This window comes from Sciurus carolinensis, chromosome 10, assembly GCF_902686445.1.
Source record: "Sciurus carolinensis chromosome 10, mSciCar1.2, whole genome shotgun sequence".
In the NCBI taxonomy this organism is placed as follows: Eukaryota; Metazoa; Chordata; class Mammalia; order Rodentia; family Sciuridae; genus Sciurus; species Sciurus carolinensis.
This window is the reverse complement of record NC_062222.1, coordinates 88824935-88845999: the sequence shown is the minus strand read 5'-3', so window position 1 is coordinate 88845999 and position 21065 is coordinate 88824935. Positions and strand designations below refer to the sequence as shown.

The window sequence follows — 21065 nt, the reverse complement described above, 5'->3', positions numbered from 1 at the left end:
ATCTAACTATAGAGGGTTTTACACTCTGTCTTTGTTCAGAGGCTGATTTTTCAAGGGTACTCTCAAATACACTGGAAAATCTTTTTACAAAATCCTAAGAAAAACAGACATGGTGATGTTAGCAATAAATGCGATAGCAATTGAGGACAAGTGGCCACCTGAACCTTTGATTTCAATGTCCACCATGGCTATCAGACTTTACACTTAGGATTTCCAACTTTCCAAACCTGCCCTATGTTTAAGTCATAATGTAAAAGTCAGATAGGCCCTATTTCAATTTCTAACAAGTTAAATCTAATAGAGGCTTTAATAAACATCTGTAATGTTGCCTACTTGTGGAGATCTCCCTACAAACAGTTACTAGATCTCTGTTTCCTGCCTGTTTTATGTATGTTTGCACACCTGTGTATTATACTGTTGTGTCTACATATGTGTTTGTGTCCGTATATTAGGTACATGGTATCAAAATCAGCATATAAAGGAGCGCTCATAAATCAACATTTAAAGAAGAATGGATCCAAATACCTTTTAGTTCATGTGACTTAAAAATGTTCAATTTAAATTAGGTAAACAGATAAGAGTAAAGATGTCTTTAAAATTACTCACAAGTTTTTCTAAGTTGTCACACAATTAACAGAGTGTTGGTTTCTACAAAATGTCTAGAGTGTAATATCCACTACTTCTAGATTTTTCTTCAGCAAGGAAGTAATGGCTAATACTGTTAACCACACTTGTCTGATATCTTATTTTTTACAGTTAAAAATGAGTAGACTAGACTTAACATAAATGGGATTAATGTGCTTATTAGAGGAGACATCTATTAATTTGCAAAGTTAAAGTCTAAAACATCAACTGCTAAATATAAAATCAAGTACTCTTGACTTCTTAAATTCCACAAGAGAATATATTTAAACATTATTTGTGTTTTCATAAATGGATAAATAAAAAATTTTTGAGATTAGTTTGTTTCTGTGTCTTCACTAAAAATAAGAGTACTAAGAGTTAAGATTCTATCAGGTGTAATTCTGCATACGAAGGGTACAAAATGTTTCAACTGAGTTTCGATTAAAGTACTATAAGAACAAAAGTAGTTTGCCTTATTTAAGTGGAATCATCTGTCTAAATTCAGATATTTCATAAGGATTACTTCAAAACACAAACTTAAAAAGGGATAAACAGCTAGTAAAGAGATATACGAGGGTCCCAGTTATGGAAATATATTTTAATATGAAAAGTAGAGGGAAAAAAAGAAATGTTTCTGAATCAGAAAGTCTTTTGCATGGCAAAGTAAAAGTTGTACAATGTCTAAGTAAATTGCATGATGTTTGTAGAGGGTAAATTTCAAAAAGTTTGTATGTATCTAAGTTGAATATATAATTAGCACAAAGTTAATCAAGGTTTTTCCCTAAGGACAAATTTTAATATACTGATATAAACCAAAATTTAATCCTCTATGAATTAAAGTAACAAAGATTTCTTAAAACATTAATCTACTCTTATCTATCAAGATAGTTTCTTGTATCTGTTTAGTTTTACTATGTACAGATACTAGTCTTTTTTTTTTTTTTTTTTTTGCGGTACTGGGGATTGAACTCAGGGCCTTGTGCTTACGAGGTAAGCACTCTACCAGCTGAGCTATCTCCCCAGCCCCAGATACTAGTCTTAAAGGAATTAAGGGTTTATGCAACTCTGGCCAAACAATGACTGTTATTTTAAGTATTACACTGCATTACAGATTCTGAACTTTTCCTTAAAAGTTAAACTTGGTTAATATAAGAACATCAGTATAATCACCGTACTGTTACTGACTTCTTTGTATATTAGTTGTATTAATATCTTCCAAGTATGCAAGTCTTCAAAATACAAGGTTCAGAAGAACATTTTACCAAGCAGGTGTTCTTCAAACTAAAGTTTCAAGTAAAAGATTTGGGATTTTAAAAAATATGTTTCTTATTTCATAGTTATTATACAAATTCAATGTTTTCACTCTTGTTAATTTCATTTTGTATTTTACCTGTAAACTTTATAACTACCATCCATTAGTGCCTTACAGAAATATAACTTTTAATATAAAAGCCTAAGTAATTTGAGGCAATAGGCCATCATCTATATATAAGTCTAACACCAGTACCAATACTGACTCCAACTAAATGGAAGGGATAAATAAATGTAAAGTTATAGATATTAAAGTTAAAATCCAGTACTCTTACTTTAAGACTGGTGAAACTGACTTGCTGAATATTTAAAACCAAAACTTAGAGACTAAAGTTAAAGAAATAAAATAGCCAAGATTTGGCTCTTGCCCTCTGAGTCAGTTTCAACCCAGGGTACAAGAGGACTTCTCTAAGTACTTTGCAACTTTGTGCCACATTATGTGCAAATCAGGGAGATCACTGAGACCCTGGAGAACAGAAAACTGACCAGTCCACATGCTGCACAGATGCAGGGAAGCCACATGGGCAAAAAGACCCTGACCTATTCTGGCAAATGGCACTGGAAGAGTTAAGAAATTTCTCTCAAGTTCCCAAGAGTGACACCCTGAGGAAACTCAGCTGAGTCTGAACAATAGATAGGAACAAGGTCAATTTGATCAGCTTGATCTTAAACATCTAGTAAAACAAGTTATAACCAAAGTACAGCTGTACGTGGGCATTTAAAAGAAAAGAGAATAGTGCTTTTAAGTTAACTTAAGCTGTACATTTGTGTTAGCTCCATCAAAAGTAAATAAAACTGGAGGCTATGAAAGAGAGATTCTAAGACAGAAGTGCCTGATAACTATCAAAAGAAACTACCAGAGTATAAAGTGTTTTTTAAATCAAGAATCAATTTAAGGTCTACAAATGTTCTTAACCTCTGAAATAGATCTTGATCTGTTTGCTAACATCATCCACTTGATTTGTTTGCTAATATGATTATCTAGCCCTAAGTGACAGAAATAAAGGGATCTCTACCAAACACAGAGGTTATGTCAATTAAAAGATATTTTACAAAAATTAGATGACGTTAGTTATCTTAACTATATCTTATGGGGGCATCTGTGACATTATAAGAACTAAGTGTTGTGGTTATATTCTTCATAACTCTGGCAATGCAAATAATATCCCTAAACATTTACATTACAAAATAGAGGCCATGTCCTCATTGGCCTTGTTATGGGAATAATTTCTTAGCTCTTGCACCTCCTGGTGAGAGATTATTGGTTTCTGTCATCATGAGGACATTCACTGACATGTTTCAGATGCTACATTTATTTTTTTATTAATCTCATTCCAGTACTCATGTCTTTGTGTTTCTCTCATAGAAGTACCCACCTCCCACGTGACTTTACAACCTGTTGTTTCCAAACCAGATTTTTGCCATGGACCTCTCGATTGATCCAAAACATTCCTGAAAAGGGAAACTCAAACTGCTTACCCCACATCACCTCCTCTCATCTGGAAGCATCCAGAGCAGTCATTACCCATTTTCCCTTATAGCAGTAAGGGTTCCCTTCTCAGAGGATGGATTGAAGCCAGAGGGGAAAAAAACAGATAGTCCACATACATAATGAATGACTAGGTCCACAAGATGGGAGCTGATTCAGAATGAAATACAATATTAATACCTCTAAAGCACTTTGCCCTCCTGCAATCTGTTGCCAAGGTTACCTGCCTCCAGGGGCTGGTTCCTCCCAACAAGAAGTTGTTAATGAGTAACCCCTGGGCGGCTTCGATCCAACCTTGGATCACTCCACCTTTTGGTCACATAGGTAAGATGGAGAAGGGGGCGTGATAAGAAAGGATAAAAAGGTCAGGACACACCACTCCCTCCAGCACCAGCTTTGGACTCCCCTCCTCCAGGGAGGATTCTCCCTCTCTCTCTCTCTCTCTCTCTCTCTCTCTCTCTCTTTGTGTGTGTGTGTGTGTGTGTGTGTGTGTGTGTGTATTCTATCCTTTAAATGAAACTTTTTGCCCTTGCCTTTGTATTTATCAGGTACTCAATATTTAACACCAGGGGAACAGGAACCAGGATCCTGATTCCAACACTGGTATCATCTCTGGTTTCAATTTTGAGCCAAGATCTTTACCTCATGTGTAATCAACTGAAAAACAGCTATGAAAAATTTCCTATATACACGATGGTAAGACATTTATGTCTTTCTTTTGATTTATGGTAAGGAAGTCCATCAATATTATATGTTTGATTTAAAGGCAGCACAAAGACATAAAATTTTGAATTTTTTCTTTGAAAGAGGTAAAGAAATAGTAGGGATATAAATTATCATAGTACTTTTTAAAGCAGAGCAGAAAGCAAGGCTGTTTGACATTTAAGGTTCCTATCCACTATATAAAGTGTTTGATTTTGCATTTTTGAGGGACAAGTCACTGATGTTTCCATGCCTCACATCTAGAAAAACACATGTCGATTTCAAGAGCAATTGAGTGTCTGATTTTCTTTTGAAGGACATAGCAACAGGATATTTCAGATTGCTAGTTCTTGATAAAATTTTTAAATTCCTTTATTTTCATAAATACTGCCTAAAATGAATGAAAACTAAAACAATAAAAATACTGTTATCAACACCTGTCAATACTAAGAATAACTTAAAAATCTTATCTACTTACTCTTCTAAACCACAGAGATTTTCTTTTTCTGAAATAGAAGTATTTTCTTTTATATGTATAGCATGTATAAATCAACAGTTAATCAAGAGTTAACTCAGTTCGGGTAATAACAAATAAAATCTTTTTAATTTTAATACATTACTAGTGACAGGAAAAATACCTGAAAGATTAATAGTTCACATAGTAATAAGAATTTTCATCATCAAATGTCATTTCTTGTTTTGTAAGAGAAAAAATAAAGACAATAGGAAAAATAGACATAGGACCTCTGGTGAACATACTAGATAAAACCAAGTCAGAATGCTATTGTCTTTGTAATTAGTTTATACTAGAAATCTAGAGGGAATCATTGCTGGAGTCATAATTCAAGAATCAGTTTGCAGAACAGGTCATACCCTCAAGCCTACTAGGCCTGACAATTAAGTAAGTTTATTTTCTCTTTTTTAACTAATGGAGAAAATTTTGTAAAAATGAGATAAAAAATTTGGTAGTCAATGTAAATAACCCTCTTCAGCTAAATGGCTGTCTCACACAGAAGATGTTGATATCTTGTACAGATCTGTAAAATAGGTAAAATGTTGAGACCATATTTCGATACTGTAGCAAATGCACTGTCAATTATTGATAAAATCAAGTATAACACAGTACATGAAAATGCTCCCAATAGTCAAACAGTCTGAAGAAACTTCTTTAATCATTGCATTTTGTATTAATATTTAACAGAACAATAGGTCATCATCAGTAAAGATTGATGATGCTGGCATTCATGTTTCCAAACAAGGCATAACCATTTAAGTAGACATAAAAGCAGTTGCAATATGGTGTATCATCTCTTTAAATGCATCTGTCTAAATGTAACAGTGTACTAGAATTAAGTGGACTCAAATTAATGCCTCCACAGACATGTACATGTAATAAAGGAGGAACAATAGGCAGAAAAAAAAAAAAACACAATTTGAAATCAAATCAATCCATCCTATCACTGAAAAATAATGAATTGGATGCTATTGCTGTTGAATTTAATGCCCAATTACTATCAATTCCCTTCTAATTGTTTTAGTTTCATTAGCCTTTACTCTTCAATTCTTTAATTCTTCAGTGGGAACACAAAATGCTCTAAGAACAGAGCATGTCTTGACTACTTCAGTATCTTTCAAAAGGCTCGATAGAATATAATGAATGCAGGAGGTGCTGAATAAATACTTGGTATTTGAAATTCATGGCAATCAATTTCAGGAAAACTACATGAGCGAGTTATTTCAAAATGCAGTGCAAAAAATGTGTCTGTAGTCTAAGTAAAGTTTCTTTAGACTCTATTAAATGACTCATGCATGTGCTTGATTTAAGTGTGGTTTTGCATCTCTGCATCTCTGTGTTCACTCTTATACTACATCTACTCTAGCACACTAAGATGATTTACATGATGCCAGGCCATTGGGAATGCTCTAAGAACTATGTTCCCAAGAACTAGTAATAAAGGGCAATGGCATATCAGAGTGAAGTTTTAAACAAACTGATATTCTATGTATATCAATTTACATATTCATCTTCACAAAAATAAGTTGATGGCATACATGTCAATGAGATGAATGAATGAATAGTTAAATTCTGAGCTGCTCTGATTCTGAGCTGAGTCATAGGAATGTTTGGTGGTTCACCAGGAAATGCATCACTGACCATGTTTATATTGAATGACAAGTTTCCAACCAGAATTGGCACAAAAGAGTACAGTTTACAACTAGCTTCCCGGTGATTCCAGAGCACCAGAGAGAAAGAAGAGAACAGTATTAAGCAAAATCATTGTTGGTATAAAAATAGGCTGTCAGAAGGTATTTCACAGAGAGTTTCTGGGCAAAGTAACATCAAGAATACCTGATTGAGGGCTGTCATTATAATGTTTCTCAAAACGAGAATTGAGGGCCAAACACTCTCTGCATAAGAATTATTGTGTGTTTGTGTGTGTGTGTGTGTGTGTGTGTGTGTGTGTGTGTGTGTGCGTGCATGCGTGGTTGAAATGTGCATGTTCTTACCCCTTTGCCCCTATCTTGAATATTCTCAATAAAAATTTCAGGTTGTGGATTCCATGAAAATACATTTTACATTTTCACAAACAAGCGTAAGTAATTCTTAAACTCATAAAAGACTAAAAGTCTGATGTCTACAATTTGGATACTGAATTTCTCCCAAGGAACATGTTGGCTTGTTCCCAAAGGTGGTGTTACTGGGAGCACTGTAACCTTTAAAAAGATATCACTAATAAGTGGATGATGACACATAATGGGGGTGGGAGGGGTTAGTGTTAGGGTTAGAGTTAGGGTTAGGAAGGGGGGCAAGAATGGAGGAAGGAAGGACTGTATAGAGGGAAAAGAGGGGTGGGGGGTGGGGGAGAAGGGAAAAAAATAACAGAATGAATCAAACAACATTACCCTATGTAAATTTATGATTACACAAATGGTATGCCTTTACGCCATGTACAAACAGAGAAACAACATATATCCCATTTGTTTACAATAAAAAAAAAAAGAGTTTTCTAAAAAAAAAAAAAAAAAAAAAAAAGTGGGTCCCAGTGGGAAGTCATACAATAATCTGGTGTGTGCCCTCAAGAGGGTTGGGGGACTCTGCCACTTTATCATCCTCTTTGTCCCTGGTTAATGGCAGGAGTTTGCTCCACCATGTGCTCCCTGCCATTTCCACCTGAAACCCCTACCAGAGACCTAAAAGCAGAGGGATCACCTAATCATGGACTTGAACTACTAAAAGTATGAATCAAAATAAACCTTTTCTCTTATAAGTTAATTTTTATTAGGAATTTTGTTATAGTGACAGCACTTTATTCTGAGTTGTCATTGAATAGCAAAGTAATCATTACAAAATGTCTTTCTAGAATGGGTTCAGTAATTTTCAGTGAATTATTTGTTAAGACTATACTGGTTAAAGATGAGGTATGGTAATGCATGCCTGTAATCCCAGTGCATGGGAAGCTGAGGCAAGACAATCACAAGTTCAAAGTCAGACTCAACAGTTTAGAGAGGCCCTAAGCAACTCAGCAATATCCTGTCTGTAAATAAAAATATAAAAGAAGAGTTGGAAATGTGGCTAAGTGCACCTGGGTTCAATCCAAAAAGAAAAAAAAAAAAGAGAAAGAAAGAAAGAAATTAGGCAGGACAGCTAAGCAGCAGATCATAAATAATGTCTAATTTCAGATTTCTGGAAAACTTAAACCTGTAAATTACAATGTAGGCACTATATCTGGATCATTAATTGAGAAAATAAAAAAAGAGAGCCTTCTCTGAAATTGATCATACTTTAGGATAAAAATTTCATCTTTGAAAAAGTGCCTACATTCAAAAATAAAAGATGAAAAAGAAATAATTTAATATTAGAATGCATGTCCCTAGAAAAGCAGGCTTTCCTAAACAAACAAAAATTAATGTCGAAACCTGTAGAAAACAGGAAATAATTAAGATTAGAGTCAAAATTAATAAAATAATGAATTGAAAAATACAATACAATCAATGTAATAAGAACAAAATTGCTAAACCCTTAATTAAACCAAGCATAAGACAGAGAGAGAAAACACAAATCAAGGAAATTAGTCTTGAAAGATGTATCATCACGGACATTTTTAAAATACAGAGGATCCTTAGGGACTATTTGAAATTTTATATTCCAGTAAAATGGAAAATCTAGAAGATATTGACAAATTTCTAGACATATATGACCCAACTATAATGAAGCAAGAGTATGTTGAAAAACTAAATAAACTGATATCAAGCAACCAGATTGAAGCAGCAATAAAAAGCATTACAACAAAGAAAAGTCAAAAACCAGATGGATCCTGAGCTGAGTTCTACTAGACATTTAAAAAATAATCATGCCAACCTTCCTCAAATTATTCATGAAGGAGTAAGGTAAGGAAAATTCCCAAATTTATACTATGAAGTAAGTATCACTCTAGTACCAAAACTAGGTAAAGATACATCAAGGGGAAAAAAAATAAACAACAAAAACTACAGAGTAAAACCAATTCTGAACATAGATGCCAAAATCTATAATAAAATATTAGCAAACTGCATTCAAAAACACATAAAGAGTGTGTACTATGATCAAGTAGATTACAGTCCAAGAATACAAGGTTGTTTCAATACATGCAAATAAACACTATCTATCACACAAGTAGAATTAGGGACAAAATTACATGATTATCCCTATAGAAGTGAAAAAAAAAATTTGTGGCAAAATCCAGCACTCATTCATGATAAAATCACTGAAGAAACTATCGATGGAAGCAAATTACCTCCACATCATGAAGGTTATATGAGAAACCCAAAGCCAAAATTACACCTAATAAAGACCTGAAAGCATTTCCTCTAAAATCAGGATCAAGAAAAGGAAGTCCATTCTCATCACTCTTATTCAATTTAGTGCTTGAAACTCTAGACTGTACAATCAGGCAAGAAGGGAAATTCAAGGGATACAAATAGGAAAGGAAGTCAAATTATTTCTGTTTGCTAATGACATTATTCTTCATTTAGAATTCCCCAAAATTCTACTAGATGACTTCCAGAAATGATAAATGAACTCAGCGAATAGGCAGATACAAGATCAACATACAAAAAAATCAATAGATTTCCTTTATTTCAACTATGAACCTACTGGAAAGAAAGAAATTAGGAAAGCTATTTCATTCACACTAGTATCAAAAAGTGAATAAATAAAATACCTGGGAATAAATTTAACCAAGAATGTGAAAGACCTCTATAATGAAAACTATAAAACACTGAAGAAAGAAATTTAAAAAATAAACAACCTTAAAAGATGGAAAGAATGCCTGTATTCTTGGAGAGGCATAACTAGTATCATCAAAATGGCCATCAAAAGTGACCTACAGATCGAAATAGCAATGACATTTTTCACAGAACTAGAAAAAATAGTCCTAAAATTCACATGGAAGAATAAAATAATTAGAACAGACAAAGCAATCCTGAGCAATAAGAGCAATCCTGGTGATATCAAAATATCTAATCTCAAATTATGCTACAGAGATACAGTTACAAAAACTGCAAGGTATTGACATATAAACAGACATGCAGACAGGTGGAATAGAATAGTAGACAAAGAGATAAATTCACATAGAATCATCTGATTCTCACCAAAAGTGCAAAAGATATATATAGAGGAGAAGATAGCCTTTTTAAAAAATGGTACTAGGAACTCTGGATATCCACATGTAGAAGAAGGAAACTAAATTCCTATTTCTCACTTGCAAAAAAGTAAATTCAAAGTGATTCAAAGACCTAGGAATTATTCCACAAACACTGCAACTTCTAGAAGAAAACAGAAGCAACGCACCAACATATTGGTGCCAGCACCAACTTCCTTAATAAGACTCATAAATCCCAATAAATAAAACCATGAATCTACAAGTGAGGTGAATTGAATTGAAAAACTCTGCACATCCAAGTAAACATGAAGAGGAAGCCTACAGAATGGGAAAAAATATTCCCAGCTCCTCATCCACAAGGATATTAATATCCAGAATATATATAGAACTTACCCCTCACACACATTCCAAGTAATCCAATCAATAATGGACAAATGAACTAAACAGACATTTCTCAAAAGAAGAAATACAAATGTCCAACAAATATGTAGATTAAAAAAAGTTCAACATCCTTACCAATGAGGAAAATGAAAATCAAAACTCTTCTGAGATTTTATCTCACTCAAGTTAGAATCATCAAAAATACAAATAACAATAATTGCTGATGAGGATGTGGGAGGAAAGTTACACTCAACTATTATTGGTGAGATTGAAAATAGTACAACAATTTTGGAAAGCACTATGGAGAATCTTCAAAAGACTAGGGACAGAACCACCATAAGACCCAGGTTTCCCACTCCTTGGTATTTATACAAAAAGAACTAAAATCAGTATACTAGTAATGCATACATACCAATGTTTATAACAGCCCAATTCACAATAGACAGTTATGGAACCCAGCCTAGTTGCCCAGGAATAGATGAATGGGCTAAGCAAATGGATACTAGGGCCTATCCTCCTGTCCTTCCCCCAGAAATAATCCAGACATGTAAACAAGGGAACAAATGTTTACAGTGACTTGTGCTCAGAGTTACGTTAGACAGACCTAATCAAACTGAAGAGCAGAGTAATGTTTCTTAAGGAAGCAGTAATTTAAGCAGATCTAAGCTATCTTCAACAGATATAAGAATATAGAGTTCCTAAAGAGGAAATAGTATGTGCAATATTTGGTAGTGATGTGGAGTCTGCCTATAGAGTAAGAATTCCTTGATTCAAATTCCTATTCCCTCAGATACTAGATCTGTGACCTTGAAAATCCGTTCATATCTTTAAACTTCAGTTTCTTCATCCTAAAAATGGGAATAGTAATATTGTATCATGAAGGTGCTTCCAGAATCAAAGAAGGAAATGCAAATAAAGTTCTTTGCATGGGAATATATATGCAATAAGTTCTGAAACATTTGAGATATCCTTGTCTCTAACACTGTCATAACAATAGTAGAAGGAAGAAAGAGAGGGATGATAAGATATGAAATTGTCTTCTTATAAATGAGGTAAATCTCTAGTATGATTCTGGAGTCAATAAATAAAGCATGAATATTTAAATATTCTAAAAATATTCTATTCCTTCCTGGAAACCTTAGTAAATAATTTGGAGATGAACTATGATCATATTCACTGAACTAGAGTCACACCTTTGAGTTGTTTTCATAACAGCAAACAGGCAAAGTTGCTAGCACAGCACTTGAGCCTCATTTAAGCCAAATTTTATAGCAAGACAGATGAAGTTTGCAAAATTATAACATTTTTGTGGGCAGCCATCATCAGAACACTAATCTGGTCACAGAAACATCAACTTGAGGACAATATGAACATATTCAAAATAAGTAATTGAACAAAAAAAAATTGTTTCCAGATATTTCATCTTAGGCACTTCAATAGCTACTCACATTAATACCCATCCACATATGATAATAATGTAGTTAACAAAATTTGTACCTTTTCCAAGTATATTTTGATGAAAATGAGCCTGCTTTATATACATGCTATTTTTCCTTTTTTTATTTTTACTTAGGCACTGTTATGCTCTTGTTCCTTTGTGTTATTGTTCTAGATACATCATCAAAATTAGAATAACTTCAATGTTAATGTAAAATTGCATGCTCTAAAATATCATTGAAGATCTAGTCTCCCTTGGAAAAGGAAATTTTTTGATTTATTCCTCTAAGCTTGAAACAGTTGTTTTCTTTAGTTATGGAATTAGTGATTACATCCATTAGCTTTTGCTTTTAACTATTTTTTCTCTTTCATATTACTTGATGAAAGAGTCTGTTAATCTAATACACATAAAGCATAAGAATCTATTTTTTCCATAGTTGACTTCATAGATTCACAATATTTGGAATGTTATAAAAGTTTCTCAAATACTACTTCACTAATATTTTAAATATCTTATTATATGCATGTCTTTTTGCTAATTTATTTTTGGATATTGACTCACTCAGTCCTCATAACCATTATGTGTCATAGACATTATCTTTTTTTTTTTTTTCATTCAACAATACAAAATCTGATATCTTGGGATATTTAAGTAGCATCCAAATATAAAAAGCTAAACTTTGGAAAAACAGGAATGAAATCAGGAAGTCTAAATCCACAGTCAAAAACCTTAGCCAATATATTAATCTGCTCTTCTCTAAAACAGATATGAAAATATGTAATTTATTCTTTGTAGATTTCATTCTGAAGAAAATAAACCATTTTAGTGCATTGTATGAGGAAATGGGGAAAGAATTGAAAATTTGGTCCACTTATTTGTTTTAGGTTTTCTTCCTCTTTTTTTTTTTTTTTTTAGAAATTAAATTTATCCATCTATACTGATTTAAAATGACTATATTAGAGTTTTCACCTGAGTATAGAACATCCACAAATTGAATAGCAAGAGAATCTGAATCTTCATTGGTAGGTGAGAAGATATTAAAAGCACAATGGCCCTGACAGTTTTAAGCAACACAGTATATGGTAAAGTAAACATAGGTGGATCTATTTTTTGCTGACAAAAATATTTTAAAATAAGGTATATAATGTAAGCATTAAATTTCATTTAAAAACACATGCATTAATGTTTAACATAATACTTAGAAAAATGAATAAGACACAAAAAATTGCTCTTTAATGTAGAAGAATTGTAAATGGATTTGGTATAGAAGTGTAAACAGGTAAATAAAATATATAAACTAGAAGAGGGCTTTGTGTGATTTAAAGATGAAAAAGTATCATGAATTAAAGGATATAATTCATTCATCCTCAATATATGAAGCTTAAAAAATACAGATGGAAGGAAGAAAAAGATGGAGAATTGGAAGGAAATGTCCAGGAGGAGAGAGGAGAGAGGAGAGTAAAAATGAAAGCGAGTTGAAGAAAGATAAATGAATCTCATTACTCGAAAAAAAAACACATTTTCTCAAAATAGTAAGGATAACTTGTTTTAAAAATTGCCTACAAAAAGTTTAACTGAAATTTTAATAACTATGCAGGAAAATTTGCCAAATTTATAGGAATATATTATATTTTAAATGACAACATATATGTGTATATAATATACATATACATATATATGCATTTATATATTTTACATATAACACAAATTATGAATCCTGTCGTTCCAACAAATATCAGGTCTCAAAAAAATCTGTTTCCCTTTCTGCTAAAATATAGGCATATAGCTTTAGGATACACCAGACACAACCAAGTTTTTCATGATGGTCTCATTTCTGCTTTCTTTTAGTGAAGATGGAGGTAAAATATGAAAATTTTCCTGGTGGAAATACTTATGATTTTTCTGCAGTTTCGAGATCCATAAATAGAACTGCTAATAGTGGCAAGACCAATTGCACTTAAATCAAGTGCCTATCATTTATTGCTTGAAAACTTGTGTGGTAATGTTTAGTGTCATCAGGCCAGAACTATGGTAGTGTTTTGGTCATTGCTCCTGGAAACTTAGATTCTAATCTTTGAATCTATTGTTTTCAATGATTCTAAGAGACAAGTTAATTTCCTTTATTAATGCCTTTTTCTGTTTCAATAAGATACATTAGATTTTGTTTGAAACTAAGAAAACAGACATTAAGATAAACAAATTGTTCCCAGAGGAGAAATATTGCACACAATAGTGTTTTAAGGGAGGGAGGACAAAGGACCTCTCCCAGGCAGTATTTCAGTGTAGCAAGGATCTATTTAGTATTAGAAGTTGGCAATTTGACCATTTCTATACCTAGAAGCATGTTTCTCAGCACTTATGCTCACCTCCAATAAAGTACTTGTTGAAGATAGAGTTTTTGATGATCAAATTCTGCCATTTTTAGTACTATAAAGACATGAGAATATGATAAATATGGGAAGGATTGGCTATACTAAATGCAATACAGAGTTTCAAGAAATAAAAGACAAAAAAACAATTCAGTTTAAGTTCCTAGCTCAAGTTGCACTGAAATGACCCAGGAGTCTCCAGGATGCTTTTAAGGATCTACAGCTAATGGAGAGGGGGATTTGAATCATGATCTCTGACTGCTTCCTAGCTGCGTTTATGCTGGGAACTTCCTGTGCAATGATGCAGGTCAAAATGACCCAGTTGTTATGGTGGTGCCTGGTCTGAGGAGGCTCCATGCTAAGGTGCTTAGCTGTATCAGGCTGGGCCTTGAGCTCTGGCACCAAGTTCCAGGGATACAGAATTTTGAGCATATCAAGATAACCTTAAGTCTCACCAATCCTATGTCCTTCAGATTCCCTGCTTTGCAGAAACTTTCCCACAAATAACCTTTTGATGATAAAATTGATATAATAAACATGCTGAGCTAGCTCTGGGTCATGGCTCCTCCATCAGAGTTCAGTGTCCCACCTGTCCCTGGTTTTCTCTCTATGTGTGTCCGTTTGTTTTTCTCAATCCCCCATTGCCCCTCATCTGGTTTTCTAAATAAACAGCAGTAATGAGAGATGAGATCACGGCAACAGCTCTTGTAGTGAAGAGGGTTACATGTCTACACATCAAAATTCAAGTGTCTTCCCACAGAATTTTTGAATTCCAAAAATTCTATTGTCTTGCCTTTTGAGAAAATGAGACCATTGCTGGCAAAAAAAAAAAAAAAAAAAAAAGTGAAATCCTGAGCATTGGAATGTTTGGACAAATAGGAGAATTTAAGTGACTCAACATATTCTCCACTTCTAAAACTTACTGGGTCACTTTTGCTTGGAGATTCAGTTGTTCTTCACCTGACTGAGGAAGATGTCCCTTCGTTTCTTCTACACTCAGTTCATATATTTTCTGTGCTAGTTAACTAATTGCAGATGGCAATTTTCTTTCTGCCCAAACTTCTTATTCTACATAAACTTAAGATCCTAACCTTCTCTTAAAACCCAATTATCTAGTCAATACTGGGGAAGAGGAGGCTTCTTGAACATGAGACTCACAAGATTCTGGCTGAAATTTGAAAAAAGCATGGGACAGTACCCATGGAAATGAATTTTATGATTCCTAGATAAAAGCAAGGAAGAATTTCATCCAAGCTGACATAAATCTCTATTGGAGATTCTGTGCTACTCCTGGTTGCTAGCACAGGTGCTAAATGCTCCTTTAATTGGTTGACCAAAATCTGGAGTGAAAGATGGTGTACATCACATAAACTTCAGATATTGGGAATTCTTTCTTTCAGTGTAGAAGAAGGCATTCAATGACCTACTGAAACAATGATGTTAAAGTAGAGTCACTGTTCAAGACCTATGAATCACCCACTGATTACATCTTTAAAAGGGAGTAGAAGGCACTTTTTTCATCATATCAGTGAAAAAAAAAAAAAGGGTAATGTGACTTTTTAAATGTCCATAATTTCTGTTCTATATACTTGAGAACTCAGAATTTGAATCAACAATGAAAAGAACTTCTTGATTACTTTAGGATTCAGAAGTGGCAAAAGAAGTAGTAGCACTTTATCATTGGAAGGATTGTGGGCATGAATGTCATAATAGGCAGTAGGATTTGAATGGTTAAAAAAATACATTAGTCTAGTATGCAAAGACTGAAATAATGGTCAAATTATCTGTACCATGGATGACATCAGGTCTTGGAAAGAGAAATCTATGTTTGGTGATTTAGTTAGTTATGACTTCTCAATAACTTCCATAGCTGAGTTAAGTTAACCTACTCCACAGCTTCTTAACTGAAGATAAAAGTAGATAGTCATTCTTGAAGAAGGATCTCAACTAGTACCATATGTCAATACCATATATCTAGGTTTTCTTAAAGGCATATGCAATGATTTTCTGATGCTTTCTTATACCAGAGAAAGGATGAAGATAAATATAAAGATCTTTAAGACATTATAATATTGACCATTTTGAATTATAAATATCACTAAGAAACATTGTCCTAAGTAGACTGTGAGGGTCATTCATTGAATAGAATTATGATCTTAGTCTATATTAAATCTGATTATTTTGATTATTTTTCCAGATTTTTGGTGTGTATGTGGAAGACTTACTCTGTAACTCAAAGAAATTTCTTTTGTCTCAATAGAACATGAAGGGAAAACTATAATAAGGGCCAAACAAAAGCCATCTGAGCATCTCCCTCTTACTAAAAGGATAAATACAAATCCCTGGGGGAATGTTGTGATTAGTGGCATCCATCAAGAACACAGAAGAAAAAAGGGTAACGGTTATGAACACATTAGCAGATTTAAATTTCCTGTTGGTCTGTATAAATGACAAATTGAAATTGGCAAACAAAAACAGACTAAACCAGGCAGCTATTAGAAATACATTCAATGTGGTTTCACATTGAATCAACAATAAACCCGGGACTCTGTATTATAATAATGGTCTAACAAGTGGCAATGACTTCTTCTTTTATTAACATCTAAATAAACAGAGACCAGCAGATGATTGCTGTTCATTATAGGGAACAACAGTGTACTTTTACTGTTTTCTTTCATTATCTGAAATTTCCAGCTCTACTACCTAATACAGTTTTCTGAAATCCTGATAATTTGAGCATCCTATGAAGCACCATGATGGTCAACTATGAGAACGGCATTAAATAGGAAGAACTTAATGAACTGGTACTATAATTTGCTTCAGACTCTCAGATAAGAACCAAGAAATAAAACTTATCAAAATATAAGAATGAACTACTTTAGTGGCATTTTCAGTAGTCTGGGAATGGTTGGAACATCCCCTCCCAAGTTAGAAGCAAGTTTGTCACATTTTATCACTATGTCATTTCAACATAATCCTCTAGGAGAAAGAGTACAAAAGTCTAAGACTAAATTCAAAACAATTAAATGTGGTCAATGTCAGTCCATAATTAATTATGCACTTCTACATGTTAATCTTTAGTAATTTTAGTTTCATGGTAAGAATGAGCTTATTTTTCTTTTGGATGAAATTTAACTTGAGCTTCGCAAAATTATGTTTAAATATAAACTTTAAAAAATTCATAGAATAATATGACAAATGCACACTATTTTGTGAGTATTGTAATAGACAAACTTTTGAAGTGCTTTCAATAGAATGTTTAATTTTTTTCATTGTCTACTGATATATGTATACATATATACACACATAAACATATATTAGATTCCATAAAAGAATAAAAGAGAACAGAATAAGTATTGTAAAATAAGTAAATATGAGTATAATTTTGGCAAAGAAAGATTATTGTGTATAATTCAAATTTTTAAATGAATGTATCACATAAGACATAAATTCATGAGAATTTATGAGGAAATCAATGAATTTTATTCCTTTTCTGAGTTTGAGTCTAGTAATACACAGTGTGCATATTCACTATTATATCCCCTTCATAATTTTATTACTCTTTAGAGTTCATTAGACAGTTACTATGCATTTATTATACATTGTGTTTTCTTATCAATTCCCCTTTCTCATCTCCAGCTTTCTTTAACATTTTTTTTTGTCACATCTATGTTTTTCTCATTAGTTTGATATTTTTCCTCCTTTGTTTCTTGGTCAAGAAACTTCTCACAAAAAATTGAAAATTCTTTCCTAAGGATCTGAGTATTATAACCATATTTTATAAGAACCGTAAGTTCCAACTAATTCTAGTATTTGGCTTTTCCCTCCTATTAATTACATGCAAAAGAATTATCATTTTAAATTATATACAGTCTCTCAAGAGTGAGATGCTAGTTTCTATAATGATGTAATACTTGGGGAGAGGTTTTAAATACTGTATAAATAACAATTCTTAGTCATTTAATCACTAGCTTTTCAAAGACTATTGGCTAGGTTCAAAGACTATCCTAGATTGATGCAAAATTTTCATCTTGAAGAAAAAACTATTTTTTCTTCTAGAATTTTCTGAATTTGGAAAGTTCACTCATCGTTTGATGTCACATACATAAAAAATCATATCAACCAAAAACGCAGAACATCTTTTGAGGCCAATTACAAACATGAAATAAATTACTTGAGAAAGAAACATATATTTAGAAAACAATCTCAGAGGAACTTGAAACTAATGTTAAAATTTCCTGAAAGAAGTTTTATATAAAAACCACATATAATGCAGACAATCACTCAAATTATTGCCTAAAAAATGCAAACATTAAAATCTACAACCTACTTTCTCTAATGTTGGTACTTAATAGGAATTCAGCCATGATGGCATTAAATCTAAGACTGCAAGGATTTATTTAAAGTTAACAATTTTTGTGGAAATGTAGATTTATTTGATCTGGAATGCTGATGCTGAGAAAAAATCTTATTTTGATCTTTTGAATAGGTTTGCAAGGATTTTACAATGTGTACTATGAAAATGTGGATAAAAGCATCAACCAAAAGTCAACACAATGTCTGCTCTGACTGCAAATGTTTGTTTTTCACTGTAACTCTGCCATGACTAGATGGATGAAAATGAATCCTCCTTGGTATATGGTGTTCAAGGTCCAAGAAATATACTTTGGAGAGAGAACAGGCAGCAAGTCAAAGACATCTACAGCACATGTTTATTTATTGAGAATACTGCTAAAACAATAAAGTCAATTCCTATATTTAGTTCATCAAAGGAATATCTTTCAAAGACATTATGCAAGATAGGTTATGCAAGCTACCTCCCAGAGTTTTCTCCCAAAGGAACACAATGCTCAGTTATTGCTCAATATCCTTTCAACAGGACAATGGAAATAGAATCAAGTAAGGTTGAAAGATGTTGCATAGGAAGCCCGAAGCCACAGGATTAAAGCCAATATTTTTCTGATATTTTTCTGATTCACATTTACTGAATTCTTGTGATGTCTACTGCAACAGTTTACATGTGTTATCATTTCTTTCATCTGAATATATACTAAGGGAAAACATGTTTTTCTTATTCCTATCCAGATCTTTAGCATTTCTTTACTTTCCTCTTAGGTTAGGGAGTAAATGAAGAAATACATAATGGATTAACTAAGGGAAATGTCATGTATTTAGGTGTATTGTTTTCTCTTATGAAAAAAATTGCTATGGACATGCATTTAATGTGAATAAAAGCATATAGAGTATTCAGAGTGAAATATCGCATTGCTCAGATACTTCAAATCATTTTGGCACCTCTTGAATATTTCCTTAAGTATAATCACTTAGAACCAACTTAGGAACCAACTGCATACATTTTGTTATTCTTGATTTTTTTCCCAGTACCAGGGATTGATTACAGGGCTTCACTTCCACAAGGCAAGCACTTTACCACTGATACATCCGAAGTCCCTTTTTCTTATTTTTCAGAGATACCCTCTTGATGTAGCTGACATATCCAACAATTCAAATTAATCATTTTGACCGAGGCTTGATAATCAACAGTATTCCCTCATCAACCCCTGTAATCCACAACCACCAAACTTATATTACATGAACTAAGTCCAATCTGATTCATTCAAACATAACTATTTCTTTGTGATTACTGGTGACAAGGATGTGCTCACTGACCAAAGCCCACATGAGGTAGGAATGAGGAGACAAACTTACTGTACACTGTGATGGAGGGCTGAGGTAAATGGAAACTCACCATACATAGGGACAGAGAGTTCTGGTAACAGGGAAGTTACAACTATGTGGCCTTCATTGCCTGCATCTTCCCCTTCCAGATACTGGTTTTTGTTAACAGACAAAAATCAGTTTTAAGTTGCTCTTAGAATTAGGAAGTTTCTTGCCACTACTGGATTGAATTATTACAGCAGCTATAGCATATTTTTCTTCCGTTTTACCAGAAAAGAAGTCTTCCACATTGACTTATTTAAAAGTAAATATCTGAGGGAAATTAAAGTTCAAAGATTAGATTTCTTACTCTCTAATAACTACTCCCTATTAATTCCAAGTTCTCCACATGGAACATAGATGTTTTCATGTCATTGTATAGTAGTGCTGTACTAGTTATTAGTATTTATTCTAGTTTTGATGAATGAATTTGGCAAAATAAATTCATTTCATGCATTTTAATAATAGTGGAAATAATAGAAAAAGACTATTATAATCTGCAAAGAAAATTCAGCTGGATACCAACAGAAGCAAGCAAATAAAACCTGCCTGATCACATGCTAAATAAATAAATTTTAAAAAACTTGATGGAAACAAAACTAAAATGCAGATTTGTGCTACAAAGATACAGTATATGAAATGATATGAGGTAATATTTTTGTTACAAATGAATTTGCTCCAGGAATGTATTTTTAATGAAAAAATTAAAGTTGAAACATTTATTTTTAGACTATAGATGTGTCTGTTAAGAAAGTCTTCACTTTCAGTTTAAAGCTAGAAAAGTGTTTTGAGTTATGTTATATTTTATGTCCTGCCCTTCAAGTTTATAGGGAAGTTTTCTCAGAGATATCAGTCAACTTTGCCCTCAGCCATGAAGATAATGGACAGAGTGAGGCCTAAAATCCACAGTTTGGTTGGGCATGGCACTTACCTGCTTGATTTGTGGTTACATTTACAGACACATACTGCCGGGCTCCTGGGCTCAAGTCGGACACTCCATTCACGGCCTCAATCTCAAAGGTATAGTTTGTGTGAGCGAGCAGATCCACCATCATGACAGAGGTGTTTTTCAGGCCGATTTGCTGGGGGAGGTACCTGACATGACCGCCACACTCCTCACAAACCCCTGCATGGGAGTTGCACTTCTTGCATGCAATATAATATGACACATCTTTCCTTCCACCAGTGTCAGCAGGAGGAATCCATTCCAGAAAGACACTAGTTTCATTAACATTTGAGATGGCATTCCGAGGAGCTGAGGGGGGTCCTGGGTTGCAAAGTAAAGTGAGAAAAACATATTTTAAGATGATATTAATTAGGCATCATTTACTACACTAATCCCTTATCCGAAGGAAAAAATAGATTTAAAATTCATCTTTGAGGTTGCAATT

The 21065-nt window shown here is 33.2% G+C and overlaps 1 protein-coding gene across 7 annotated transcripts in view; it reads right to left on the bottom strand.

The window, feature by feature from the left end:
- Positions 1-21065, bottom strand: part of Epha5 (EPH receptor A5) — a 345949-nt gene that overhangs the window by 147942 nt on the left and 176942 nt on the right. For 3 of the 7 annotated variants that reach the window (XM_047566737.1, XM_047566736.1, XM_047566738.1), the window contains exon 5: positions 20606-20941. The exons of the other annotated variants lie outside the window; for them this stretch is intronic. In XM_047566737.1, coding sequence (XP_047422693.1) covers positions 20606-20941 — 336 coding nt within the window. The remainder of the gene's footprint in view (positions 1-20605; positions 20942-21065) is intronic. 7 annotated transcript variants of the gene reach the window in all.